The sequence below is a fragment of the Candoia aspera genome, chromosome 7 (genome assembly GCF_035149785.1).
Source record: "Candoia aspera isolate rCanAsp1 chromosome 7, rCanAsp1.hap2, whole genome shotgun sequence".
Taxonomy (NCBI): Eukaryota; Metazoa; Chordata; class Lepidosauria; order Squamata; family Boidae; genus Candoia; species Candoia aspera.
In genome coordinates, this window is record NC_086159.1 from 24,638,485 (window position 1) to 24,653,040 (window position 14,556).

At 40.6% G+C, this 14,556-nt stretch overlaps 1 protein-coding gene across 1 annotated transcript; it reads right to left on the reverse strand.

Annotated features, from left to right (window-relative positions):
• Positions 1 to 207: 207 nt before the first annotated feature.
• On the reverse strand, positions 208 to 12,140 carry RTCB (RNA 2',3'-cyclic phosphate and 5'-OH ligase). Its single transcript, XM_063307948.1, has 12 exons — positions 11,959 to 12,140; positions 11,166 to 11,244; positions 10,456 to 10,523; positions 9,716 to 9,815; positions 8,713 to 8,869; positions 7,167 to 7,323; positions 6,222 to 6,381; positions 5,831 to 6,006; positions 3,974 to 4,162; positions 3,220 to 3,330; positions 947 to 1,066; positions 208 to 706 (listed from the first exon to the last, which is right to left on the reverse strand). Exons 1-12 carry the CDS (start codon positions 12,049 to 12,051, stop codon positions 599 to 601), a joined length of 1,518 nt encoding a protein of 505 aa, XP_063164018.1. The 5' UTR covers positions 12,052 to 12,140; the 3' UTR covers positions 208 to 598.
• Between the last annotated feature and the right edge of the window lie 2,416 nt (positions 12,141 to 14,556).

The window sequence follows — 14,556 nt, forward strand, 5'->3', positions numbered from 1 at the left end:
CTTATCCTTGCTTACTCAAAGGCATCCCATTTTACTATAAGAAGGCTGGAATGCTGGAAAAACGTAAAGGATCATGGACTTCTGCAGCAGGTATACTTGTAAATGTTGCTACATTCTACAAGAACAGCTTAGTCAGTCTTTATTATATCTTACTGGTCAAAACAAAAATCTGTTTGCTGTGCTAACAACTGAATTCATGGCATGGTATACATTACACAGAAGTCTAGGTCCTTATTACAGAGAAACAAGACAAAAGAGCTGACTTGGTTACATCACAAAGAGCCTTCTTGAGAAAGGTGGCTGTCAAATTAACGCTGGCCAGAATCTCATTATAGACAGAACAGATAATTTATTAGGATCAAATAATCTTCTGAAAGACTGTTTCACATTTTTTCTCAAAGAAACTCAGTCAGCTTCAGACCATTTGCCATCAGATCAAAAGAGCAAAGTATCTTGGTTTATCCTTTCTTGTACCATATTTTTTATGTCCAAGAATTCTAACAAGCAGTCTGTCAATCAGAGTTTCCACCTGGATGGAAAAATAATTATCAAGTAGTCTGAGTAAGAAGAGGTTCTGTCAGATTCTGTGAATGCATCTTTACCCTTTGATTACTGCAATGGGCCTCAGTTTAATTGCTTTCTTGCTGATGCCAGCTGCATGGCAGGTATTAACCACATCTGTCACATTCTTATAAGATTCGGGTGCCTAGAAGAAAGGAGATGTAAAAAAGTGAATGACTTGCTTTGAGATGTTAAGAGAAACAATTTATCCCCAAATCGGAAAGGAAAAAGGGAGCTCTTTCCAGACAGAAATTAGGGCTTTTAATTTGGCAGATTTTGATAAACTGTATTTTTTCTTCTGTTGATAATGGATGTTAATACTTCATTGGGAAAAGAAATCCACCCCAGAAATAAAATCACCCAAAAGGAAGATGAAGGAACTCACTTCTTCCATGACTAGTTTAGGAGAAGCAACACGGATTGCAATCCCCATATCTGCCAACTTGTCCAACACATCCTGGAAATCCAAGTTACGACGAGATTTGGCACGGGACAATGCACGGCCCTGTAGGATAACTTATTTCTGTAAGTATGAGTCTTCAATTGAAGCAAACATTGACAACATGCATGAAGAAAGCAGTTACACATGGCCTCAGCCATATATTAGAATAAACAGAATTGACTCTTAAGATTCCTAAATTTCTTAAACTTTCCTATCACACACATGCACGCACACAAGGATAAAGTTGCTCAGATCTGCTCCACCTTGGACTCTTGACTGGGCAGGTCTAACCAAGGTGCCTAGGGCTCAGACTGTGGTGTTATGAGTTTGAGTGAGTAACTCTTGAAGAAGTGAACAGGGTTCTCAATGCAGTTAGTTCAGCTACCTGTTTGTTGGACCCAGGTCCCCCATGGTTAGCTAAAACAGCCAGGAAGTTGACTTGTAATTGAGTCAATGTTGTGGTGGTGGCTTCTTTGAGGGACGGAATGGAACCTTTGGTTTGAAGGATGTAGTGGTGCATCCGCTTCTAAGAGGCCATTCCTGCACCCACTTAACCTTAAACAACTATTGTCTTATTTCCAACCTTCCATTTTAAGGGAAGGTTGTTGAGAAGATGGTTGGTCTGCAGTTGATAAAAACCCTAAAGGAAGTAGATTATCTAGACCTGTTTCAGTCAGGTTTAGGCTGGGATTTAGCATGGAGGCAGCTTTGGTCATGCTTGTAGATAACTTGTGACAGAGCCCGGATGGAGGTGATGCATCCATCTTTCTGCTCGAGTGCTCTGTGACTTTTGATACTGATGATCATGGTATCCTTCTGGGCTGGCTCCAGGGGTTGGGATAGCAGGCACTGTTTTATGGTGGTTCTCTTTCTTCCCCTGGAGCCAGTTTCAACTGGTGTTGGTTGGGGAGAGAGGAGGCCCTGCCTTGTGTGGTGCCTCAGGGCTCAACCCTATTTCTCTTTTATTTCACATCTACATGACACTGCTGGGTGAGGTCAACTGCTGGTATGGAGTTTGATATCATCAGTATGCTGATGATACCTAATTATATCTTTCTACCCCAGGCCAGCCAAGTGAACCTTTCAAGTTTCTGTTCTGGTGCTTGAAGGCTCTGCAGATCTGGATGGGGAGGAAGCAAATCCTACCAAGAATGAATGGCTGTGGATATTAAGGCCACCTAGATCTGAGGAAAGTCCATCTTTAACCTTAGATAGGATTGCACTTCCCCATGCAAGAGTGGTGTGCAATCTGGGGGTCTTCCTGTACTTAGAGCTCCTGCTTGACAAGCAGATGGCAGCTGTGGCTAGGAAGGCCTTTGCACAGCTTCATCTGGTGTGTCAGTTGCCCCTTTCCTAGATTGGGAGGCCCTTCAGACAGCCATTCATGCCCTAGTCACCTCATGGCTCAACTACTGCAATGTGCTGTACATGGGACTGCCCTTGAAGACCACTTGGAATTTAACTGGTCTAGAATGCAGCAGTGCGGGCAATGATACCTCTGCTTTGTGAGCTGCAGTTGTTGCCAGTATGCTTCTGGGTGCAATTGAAGGTGCTGGTTATGACTTATGAGGCATAGGGCCTGGTTACTTGAGGGACCACCTATTTCCCATGGTATCAGCCTGGCCAGCTTGATCTGACAGGATTAGCATGCTCTGGGTCCTTTCAATTAAACAAAGTCATCTATCGAGATCCAGGAAGCATGCCTTCTCTGTTGTTGCGCCTGCCCACTGGAATGAGTCTCTCCTGCTATTTTTGTGGCTCCCACCCTGATAGTATTCTGGAAAACCTGAAAACCTGGCTGTTCTTCCAGGCCTTGGGTTAGGCTGGCAGGGGCCCTCGCCAGATTGTGTGTGGACGTGGTTAGACGGATCTGCCATCAGTTGTTTCTTTCTTTCTTTCTTAATATTGTATTTTTATTCTGTTTGGTTTTAGTGTCCATCATCCAGAGTCAGCTTGGAGTTGAGATTGAATAAATTAAATACATACACACCATCTAAAACTTCCCGGACACTCTATACTACTTCGTCTACATTTCTAAGTTACTATCTCTCTCCACATCCTCATCTGATCCCACAGCAATCATGGATTTGTGACCCCATTCCTCTTGTCAGAATAACTGAAACTTAAGTATTCTGGCTAGCATATTACCCAGATGCACAGAAGCATGAAGCAAAGAGCCCTTGATTTACAATAAAGCAAGTGGCTTTCCTACTCACCGCTCCATGGCAGGTGGTTCCAAAGGTTTCAGTCATGCCTTGTTCGGTACCAGTGAGGACGTAACTGCAAGTTCCCATCGTTCCACCAATCAACACTGGCTGGCCGGTCAGCTGGATACACACATATACAATCAATATTAGAGTTACGCTGGAATGGGTGTGAAGTATTTATTATCAACCATTAAAAATAAACCTCATTAAAATATGGTTGTTTACATTTTTATCAGAATCAGCTAATTTGCACTGTCTAAAGCAGGGTTTCTCAACCGTGGCAACTTTAAGATGTGTGGACTTCAACTCCCAGAATTCTGGGAGTTGAAGTTCCCATGGTTGAGAAACCCTGGTCTAAACTAATATGCAAAAGAGGATGCAATAACTCTGTGAAGAAATTAGAATGGGCTATGCAGCCAATTAAGTGAAAAAGTCCACCATGGATGCAAAGGGAAATGAATGCTCATGAATTTATATTTATTTATTTTATTTTATTTTTATCCCACCTTTATTTTTTTTTTATAAATAACTCAAGATGGCAAACATACCTAATACTCCTTCCTTCTCCTATTTTCCCCACGACAGCAACCCTGTGAGGTGAGTTGGGCTGAGTGTGTGTGACTGGCCCAAGGTCACCCAGCTGGCTTCTATGCCTAAGGCAGGACTAGAACTCTCAGTCTCCTGGTTTCTGGCCTGGAGCCTTAACCACAAGACCTAACTGGCTCTCGAATGCTAACAAGAGAGAAATCTAAGAAGCTCATACTTGGTAATCGACAGCTATAAGAGGGTGGTGAGGAGGGAATGCTCTAGTCGATCCTTTCCTATGCACCAACAGGGTCCGTTCTTTTCCATCTACCACGTGCTGCTCTACTTTTGCAATGTTGTGAGACACATCGTAGATTACATGCATGTCCAGATCATCAGGGGTGGTGTTGAAGACTTTAGCAAATGCCTAGAAAACAATACAGGTATACAAGGTAGTCCTGTGAATATGTTTTTGGGGACTGGTATATATGGGAAGGGGGACTAGAACAGAAATTGTTTATGGAAACTGGCATTTTAGTTATATAGTTTTCTGCAATTCTTTTTCCAACTATCAGTTAATCTCAGGCTTCTTGCATTCTAGGAACGGGTTTCAATGACAAATATTACTTAACTGTACTTGAGAGATATTTTCTAAATTGGCTGGTAGTGATGGCGGAAAGACATTCATAGTTATATTGGTAAATTATACACTTCAGACAATGGCTGGAATGTGCATCTAGTTCAGAGTAACCATTTTAACAATAACTTTTCTGAATGCTGCCTTGCTGCTCTAGATTGCAAAATCCTTCAGTCTGAAAAGCAGGCCAAGCCTGCTTTTTTCAAGGCAGAATATGGCCACTGTTTATGGCAAAGCTATTCATACATACTGTGAGCAAACATTCGGAGCACTGCTCCATCCACACACACAGTAGGCATGATCTACACCTATAGGTAAGGTAAAGGTTTCCCTTGACATTAAGTCCAGTCGTGTCCGACTCTAGGGGGTGGTGCTCATCTCCGTTTCAAAGCCGAAGAGCCGGCGTTTGTCCGTAGACACTTCCATGGTCATGTGGCCAGCATGACTACATGGAACGCCGTTACCTGCCTGCCGAAGCGGTGCCTATTATCTACTCACGTTTGCATGTTTTCAAACTGCTAGGTTGGCAGGAGCTGGGACTAGCAACTGGAGCTCACCCCGTCACGCGGATTTGAACCGCCAACCTTCTGATTGGCAAGCTCAGCAGCTCAGCGGTTTAACCTGCAGCGCCACCCTGTCCCTTAGCTATTCATATGTACTGTGAGCAAACATTCGGAGCACTACTCCATCCACGCACACAATAGGCATGATCTACACCTATACTCTTAACAAAATAAAGAGAAACCCTAAAGATCGAGACAGAATGACACAAATTTAGGGCAAGTCAGTTTTAGAGGAGTGGGCTATAATTAAGTAAATGCTCAGCTGACACATAATGTTTAGAAACAGGAAGCCCAATGTATTCATACCATGAGTAGATCCAACCTGGAAGCCCATGTATACAGGTAGCAACCACAATTGGGACTGGCAACTTGATCACTAAGCAACGCAGTTGCTAAGTGAAAAATCATGTGACCATGACTTACAATTTAACTTCCGCCTTCTCTATTATCTCTGCTTGTTGCAAGCTGATGGAGAAGCATGTGAATGGTGATTACATGACTGCAGGATGCTGCGACAGTCGTAAACATGCCAGTTGCAAAGCACCTGAATGGGGATCACGTGACCGTGGGATGCTGTGAGTCATAAATGTGAGGATTGGCTACAAAGCTGATTTTTTACACCACTGTAATTTTGAATGGTTGCTAAACGAGGCAGTAAGTAAGTGAGGACTACCGTATCAAGACAGATATACCATTCAAAATTCACCAATCCATGCCTTCCAGTTATTCTGGGACTGAAGTCCATGCCATTCACCATCCCAACACATCTGGAGATTACTAGGTTGGGAAGAATATCTTAGCCAGGGCACAATATCCCCATCCTAGCCACATTTACATCTGACTAGGTCTCCTCTTAAAGAGGCAGAATTCATGAGCCACTGCTGTCCCCTCTTACCTGTCTAGTAAGAAAAGTCATGGAGGAACGATTGACCCATGCATAGTTTCCAGCTGCTGCCATCCCTTTCAAATAATCTTGGCCCTCCTGGGAAGCTATCGTGGCACATGCCAATTGGCGGTCATTCACTATGATCTTGTCCCGTTTCATTGCTTTTTCCATAGCTACCAAGGCATCTGTGAAAATATGGCCAAATAAGTTCAGAAACAGTGACCTGGACCAGCAGGCCTAGAACTTAAAAGATATTTTTAGATTCTATACATGTAAATTAATTGCATAAGGATGCTACTTTTTTTCCACATACCACCTTCGTGCAGTAGAAACTAGCTCTCGTGTTACACTGGATTGTCACGTTTTATTTCCAGAACAAAAAAAGCCATTAGTTACATACCTGTAGCTACTTGGTGGCCAAGGCCTCTGCTTCCACTGTGGATCATCACACACACTTGTCCCTTATGGTCTATACCCATCTTTCGGGCAGCATATTCATTATAAATGTCATCTACAACCTGTATCTCAGCATAGTGGTTTCCTGCTCCCAAAGTCCCCAGCTGTTAAACAGAATAGAAAAACTTAGCTTTTCCTGAGAAGAAAAATGGAAGATTTGTGGTTCTCATTAGAGAAGCCGAGACAAAGTTTGATAGCCTTTTCTACCACGTTGCATATTGCTGGAGAAAAACGATTTGCTCAGGGCAAAGGATTCAACAAGAATCCTAAATTTATCTGAGCACTGGCTATATTGAACTGTACAAGTACCTCATTGCACTTCAATTGTAATTAACCAGAAAACTGTGGAAAACTCAAACACTGAGCATTAAGGAGATTACTTCCACATTCCAGATGTTAAGGGAAAAGATTTTCTTTATTTCCTGAACTGTTAATCTCCTTTTAAGATGTATGTTTTCCAAAGAGGAATACAGTAAAATCAAAACATTAGATCAGATATAATCACCAATCCAAACATACAAAAAACAGTATTTAAGGCTAGTCAATCAAAGGGTGAAATTTCAGTACAACAGGATGAAGCCCTCCTTAATCAATGAAAGAGCCAGTGTGGTGCTGTATTACAGGGTGCTGGACTAGGGTCGGAGAGAGCCAAGTGCAAGTCTACTCTCAGCCAAGGAAACTTACTAAGTGACTTCAAGCCACTCACCCAGAATATGATACCGGAAAACCAGAGGCGGGTGGATAATTCTGAGACAACTTAACCTTCTGAACCAGGACTTCAGGTAATCAAATCTCTGGTCATTTTTCTGGTATGCTTCCACGCTATTAAAATCAACTTGAGAAGTCAGCATTAAATGTTCACCCAAAATTATATCCACAGTCCAATTACCTGAGGTAAACCCCTTTTCTTAGCTCTTGCCGACACCTTATTTGGATCAGCTTGCAGCATCCTCCCATATTCTTCACAATGCTCTTTATCCTCAGCCCAGGCATAGCCCTCTCGCAGGGACCAGTCTACCCCCATCTCTAAAGCTTCCTCCAAGTCCCTGGATATGAAAGATGTTCCAGTTAGGGGACCACAGACAAGTACAGGATGAAAGTTAGCACAGACTCATTCCTGCATCTTAGTTCACAATCATCACATCACTCAGAGTGTAAATAGATAGAGTGGGCATGCCCCAGGTCCCACTGATTAAGTATTGTCACCTAGTGGGACCTAGGAAGTGTGCCTTTTCCATAGCAGCCCCTGACCTGTGGAACAACCTTCCCTTTGGGATCTGGCAGGTCCCCTCCCTTTTAGCCTTCCAGAAAGCTGTAAAGGGCTGGCTTTTCCTCCAGGAGCTCGGACAGGGTAAAGTTAGAGCCTGAGGATTGTATAGTTTGATGCACTGATATGATGGATTGGGTGCCATGTAAATCAATCAATCAATCAATCAAATAAGGCAATCATTAGCAAACCCTCACAGTTAGAACATAGACAACTATGTAAAATACTCTTCCAAATAAATGAGGTTCATTTTCCTTTGTAAAGAAAAAGGTAGGTGAGAAAAGAGGCAAGGCTGGAAACTTTCCTCTCTCCTAGCCTTCCAGTTCTTGCAAAAGAATTGCAACATAGCAAGTGTTTAAAGATTCGGCAAGCACAGGGCTGGCTCTAGAGAAGATAATCACATTTCAGGAAGAAGAACAGGGATATCTCAATTTAAACATGATGGCACGTTTTGGTGGCATCAGACTGGGCTATTCTAATTGGTCCCAGTCTCCACCTATACCTTTAAAAAAAAATTCCCCTGATGTCTTCCTATGAGAGTTAGCTCAGTGATGCCTGGGGTGGAGTGCCCAGACGTCACTGTCTTGCTGATTTTAACCCCTCCCCTTGCAGGTTCCCCTGAACCAGCTGAGCATTGCATATGTGAGCCACTAAGGAGTCACTCTTGACAATTAAGAAGATAGAATAATATATTGTGGCCCTCACTTATAATCCCCCAACTTTTCTTGATACACCAAAATACGTGAGGACATCTGGTTCTTAAAAAAGTACAAGCATCAGCATCCTAACCAACAATCATGGCTGGTTGAAACATGGAGCCTATTTGCAACTATTATCAATGAAATCACAAAGTGAGTTTACACTAAGATAGTCTTCACCTATCTAGGTGCCCTCCTGATGCATAGACATAAACTCCTGCAATTCCCAGTCAAAATGGCTATTTCTTGGAATTCTGGAAATCAAAGTCCAACCTGAGCAAAGCTTTCAAACAGCTATGTATCAATAACTGGAAAACGTTCTGACATTTCTACTTGTCTGCTGCTCAACAGACAAAAAATAGGATTTGCAATGCATCTGATAGTTAAATTTCATTTTCCTTCTGCTAGCATCCCCTTCAAAAATTAAGCAATAATGTAGATATTTGAGAAAATAAAGAGCTTGCTCTTACTTGGCATTCATGGGGATGACACCCTTGGATCCCACCCCTACAGGAATGTGGTCAAACATGGACTGTGCAAGCTGCTCCTTCACCGGCTGGACATCACACTCATCAAGGTTGGTCCGCAGTAATCGAACACCACAGTTAATATCAAACCCTACACCTCCTATGTGAGTAACCAGAATATACCTTTTAAAACTTAGCTCAACAAGTCATTTTGTGTAATTGCTGATGTTTTAAACTCCGAATACTCAATTATTATCAAAATAGGAACTCAGAAAACTCAGAACTCATCATTGCAATCCACTGCATTTTGGTAGCAGCTATTTTAAATTAGGTTCAGTGAACTTTATATAGTTCCCTGATTCTGACAGAAAAATATTATCTTTGTATTAGATGGAAGGAACAGAACTATTCTGCACTAGTTTGAGGATAAAACTTACTGAAATGTTGCATTTGATCACAGATCTTTCACGTATTTATCCTCCATAATCACATTTCATGAAAGTTATTTCAGCTTAAAGTTATGGAATTTTGAATAATAAGCACTTGTTACTTTAAGACAAGCCTATTAAATCATAAATATTTTAGACTTCTTTTCCTTCGGGAACATGTGATTTTTACCTACTGACTTTACTACAATACTGTCCAAAATATTTTAGATGTTGGCTTCAAAAAGGCAATAAGAACATTTTGCTCTGGCCAGCATATGTATTCTGGAAAGATTTCCTCCTGTTTCTTCAAATCAGCCCAGAATAAAAATATGGCATCTGTACTGTAAATTGTTTGGATAATTAAGTCTTTCTGGCCTTAAGACTCAAAACTGTCCAACAGATGAAAATGTAACATAGTACAAAATATATCACCAGCCAACTGTTATTTACATTGAATGGTTAACAGTATCTCTGTACAGTTGGCCTTTGAATGGTAGCCTGACACATCAAACACATATCTGGAGATACCTAAGAGTTCTCTTTCTGCACAGATAACACATTATAACACACTTCCATACCTGGTGAAACTACTGCTTCTGGGTCATTCATATCAAAGGCTGCCATATTGCCAATAGCAAAGCCATACCCTGAATGAACATCAGGAAGTCCAATAGATCGCTGAAATACAATTTTAGTAGAAAAAGAAAGGCAATCAATATCAGAATAAGTATGAATGATATTCCAATGCTATGAAGTTGCCCTTGCCTAGTCATAATCCTATTGCAAAGCATCCAAAAGCAAGACTTCAACACACACACACACATATATCAAGAGGTGTTTCATACTCAAAAAGACAAACTGCAAATAAAGAGCTCACTTCATTTCACAAATTAATGGTAAATGTAAGCCCTCTATTGCCATCACACCCTTGAAGATTTGAATTTACATATCAAGAAATTGTTAGGATAGGGCAATCCGATGTATTCTTATTGTGGAGTCCTTGGTGCTCTCCAATCTTGGTTGTTTGCTTGCAGACGTTTCATTACACAACTAGGTAACATCATCAGCGCGAGTACTGACATTATCTAGTTGGGTAGTAACATTTCTGCAAGCAACCAACCAAGCTCAGAGAGCACTAAGGACTCCACAGTTCAAACCTGAACCACAGATATTCTCTTCTATTGGAAGTATTCTTATTTCTATTTGAAGAAATAATCCTACTATTCTTCTAACACTTTATTACATAGAATAATCCAAGTGCACAAACTCTTCCTATGATGGTTTTATTCTGGGTTTAAAATAGGAAGGACTCACTTACATGAACAATACCAGGCAGTGCAGCTACATTTCCAATTTGTTTCATGGCTGGTAGAAAGCCACCAGCACCTTAAAAAGAGGTAGGAATTAAATTATTTCCCGTTTTCTATAAAACCGTGTTTCACAACTAACATTTTAAGGACAAATAACAGTGCTATTCTCTTAACATTTCCTCAGAAGTAAGAATGATGGATTTAAATAGGGCTTATTCCTAGATAAGCATGTAGAGGACTACAGCTATAACCACATTCACATTCCTTTAAGGTTTATATGCTAGGCTTATAGAAAATGAAAACATTGTGAAGCATAAAGTAGTTTGGACATAAAACATATCAATTCAAAGTCAGAATTTAAAGGGTATGTGACCTAACACTTAAGCAAGCAGAACTGAACAGCAAATGGTTTTCTCCTGCCCAACCAACCATTCTTCATAAACCAAGGGCTTTTTAAAACATGTTTAGTCAAGCAGCCTATTGAGGATAAAAAAAAGACTTACTATCAGTCTTACTTACTTAAAGACTTACTATCAGTCTTCTAAATGCTTTTAATTAACTACAATGTATTCATGATGACTAAATGCAGAAGAAGCTGTATTTGATTTCTAGCTACATTTGCTGAATACGTGACAAATGTAGATTTAAAGGAGACGAATACTGGAGTCATAAGTGAAACAAAGACATTCAAACAAGACAACTGAAAGCAAAAACATACCTCCACCTCTGCATGCATTTCTTAGTTCTTCAAACATCAACTTTTCCAATGGATCATTCACGTAGAATACACCCTCCACCTAGAGACAGAGAGAAGAAAATGAGAAAAACTACATGTTCAAAAGTAGGATTTACCATTCAAACAAACATTGGTAAGTAACTGTATCTTGCAAACTAGAATTCTTACATAATTATGCCTATTTTAAAAATGCCTCCCAATAAAGATTTAGGTAGCCTGAAATTGCAATCCTATTAGATTTGTTGAAAATACTTTACAGAGGCAGCTTCCTAAATAGCCAGAAATTTCAATACTTTGAATCAGGTAAAATACCCACTTCTAAGCCAAACCCTCAGTGTCACTGGTTACCAATTGTAACTCTGATTAGCTAATTACACTTAGAGTTCCAACTCTTCCCACCAGAAAACTGGATAATTCTAGCTGCATTATTTATAATATTTATAAATCACTTTTTATCATTTCATCCAAGATCATCTTACAATTACACAGAATAATAAAATGCAATAGCATGCACTACAGTAGGTTCAAACATACATAAGCTCTATGTATATTTTAACTCAGTTAAAAACTGAACAGAACGGAGCAAGTGAATCCCCGTCATTCTCTTTTCATCGCACTGACGAAATGACCAACGTTGCTCAGCCTAAAGGAATGAACGGCACTCAGAACATGCTCAGGGGAGCTTTCAGCTATTATTTAACATGCTCCAGAATTAAGTTTAGCAATGAAAACAGAAAGAATTAAATGTTCGCCCCATCGCCCCCAACCAACTCACGTTCATGTTAGGCACAAATCCTTTCTTGATGCGCCAGCAGTTCTTATCCAGTTTATCCAAATACTGCAATTCATCGTTGTAGCTTCGGCTCATGGCGAAAGCACAGTAAAACCCCCGAACTAATGCAGGAACGTTTCCACAGGCCCCTCCTCGCGAAGCCCGACCACAACCACCACGACAGTACGGAAAACGAGATGGCTCCGCCCCATTCCTAGCCGGACCAAGAGGAGACCGTACGGCGGCCGAAGGAGCTCAATATAGGGGTATCAGAGCAGTGCTGCAAAGATTTAGACGACCGCTAGATGGTTGCAAAGGGATAACTGAAACTCTGCCTCTTTGCTTCCGTCTTGTGGTCATCTAGACTTTTGAAGCAGGAGTCAAATAGAGTTAAGATTCCTCTTTTCTCTCCGTCTCTGTCTCTCCCGTTAGAAACAGCTAAAAGTTGGTGTTTTTGTGGTGCCAACGTGTATCAAAATGAAACAAAAGCGGAGACGTTTGGAAAGTCAGGAGTGAAATCGGGAAAATGGGAGACTACTGTACGCTTTGAATAAGAAGAAAGAACCAAACCACGGGGTCTGGACGTACTTTCACAAGAGAGGTGGCCATCTATCGATAATAAATGTCGGGTCGATCCCGACTCCATGGCATTTAACTATATATTAATAGCATAAGATTGTGTAAATCTGATAAAAGGGACTACTGTAATCCAGGAATTCATATAATATATTCGTTAGTCTTTAAGGTGCCAGAATGCTCTTGTTTTTGCTGTAATAGAGATAGTACAAAATGAATGACCATTTTTAGTAGGTGTTGAATTTCAACCGTCAGAATATTTGCTGAATTTATGGTAATTAAATCTGTATCAAAATAAAGCAGCCCTTCAGAAATCAAAGTTTTTATGGCTGATACTCATACATCTAGCAGTGGAAACCATTTTAGAAGATGCAGCCTGCCCCTGTTCTGATACCTCCCAGAGTACAACTCCTATCATCCCCAACATTGGTGTGGATATGAAGGAGAAAATGAGACACCCGTTTCGGCTCTCTCTTTTGATATTTGAAAATTTAATTGCTGCTCATGTCTGCAACACAAATCAGTTTCATGATGATTATAAAGTTGGCTTTTGTGAGATTTTTTTAAAATGGAACATTCCTGTTTTCCCTAATGTAAAGCTTCCATTTTCACCCCATAATTTAAGAAAAACCAGGGAAAACAAAGCAGTACTATTAAATCATATAATTAGTTTGTGTGTTAATTCCAAGGCATATTTTGAAAGTATGCTATAGCATTTTTGCTGACATTATTATGATCTTCTGGCTCTGGTCCATATCTGGTCCATGGCCATCGGTCTGAACCTTCTGATAATTGTCTTGAATCCAAATGAAGGAACGCAGGAAAATGGTGCTGAGCTGAAACTGCAGCTCCCAAATTTAAAGCTGGAATTCCCAGCTCATTTGGAGGATATCATATTGCAAAAGGCTACATAGAAGACACAGTGTAATGATTGCCTACCCTAACAGAACCAGACTCACAAGCAGGAACTTAATGATATCTGATTTATTAAAGAATAGTGTGCAAATACAGAGAAAGCTGAGAATGAGCAAAAGCACGCCAAATACAAACTAAAAACCCTCGGTGCGAACGTAATCCCTCCCCTCGCCCAAACCGTTTCAAATTCCCCACCGCAGGTGCTGGTAACAATTTCTGCTGATGTCCTGGGAAGAAAACCTTGAACACACGAAATAACCCAAACACATTCCAATCCAGCTGAATACAGATAACATCCCAGGAGAGAGAATCCTCCTCCCCTCCCAACCGAAACACGCATCAGCAAAATGACATGCGAAACGTTACGATGTACGTTTAACATTGAAACGATGAACATGACACACAGAGAAATCTTGGTGAAGAACTCTGCTTTATTATATCCTGCACATGGTTATTCTGAAGGAAGTTTTCCTGAATAAGATAGGATGTACTCTCAGGAAAGTTGACATTGGATTGTAGCATTAAGCTATAACATGCAGGACCTTTGTGGCAGTTTAGTGGCTCTTCAAAGAATGAGAAGTCTCATCCACAAAGTGTTGCCTATTTTTATGTAATAGATTAATTTTTAGCTGTGCAAGATCTGTAATATTACAGTAATAATATGACTATGAAAATAGTAATTACAGAAATGTTTCTTCCTATATAAGTTGGACACACTCATGGGGCTAAGCCACTATTAGTTTGACCATGGCTTATTCAATAAACTGCAGTTAGGTGGATTCACACAACACATTCAACAATAATTGGATGCAGCATGCTAAGCCAGAACCAAACAAACTAAGCTGCATGAATCCAGTCATAGTGCAAGTGAAAAAAGTACCAAATTTTATTTTGCAGTTATACATTGTTTATAGTGCAGACAATTGAAGCCACTTACTTAGGTTTGAAATTGTCCACAGGTTTAGGTTTGAAAAACTCCCATAATCCACAGCCAGCTAGGTTATATTTACTTGGAATTATGGGAATCATATCCAGTGGTTCTAGAGGATGTGCAGACTCTACTGTAGAGTCTACGTTTTTGGAACGAGGTCTAATGCTGTACGTAATGGC

Bases quoted from the DNA above. Each gene is read 5' to 3' on its own strand.
- RTCB (XM_063307948.1), bottom strand. From the start codon at position 12,051: ATGAGCCGAAGCTACAACGATGAATTGCAGTATTTGGATAAACTGGAT. The intron at 6,007-6,221 runs GTATGTAACTAA...ATATTTTCACAG, and splicing joins TGGCCACCAAGTAGCTACAG to ATGCCTTGGTAGCTATGGAA. The intron at 1,067-3,219 runs GTGAGTAGGAAA...GTTATCCTACAG, and splicing joins GAACCACCTGCCATGGAGCG to GGCCGTGCATTGTCCCGTGC.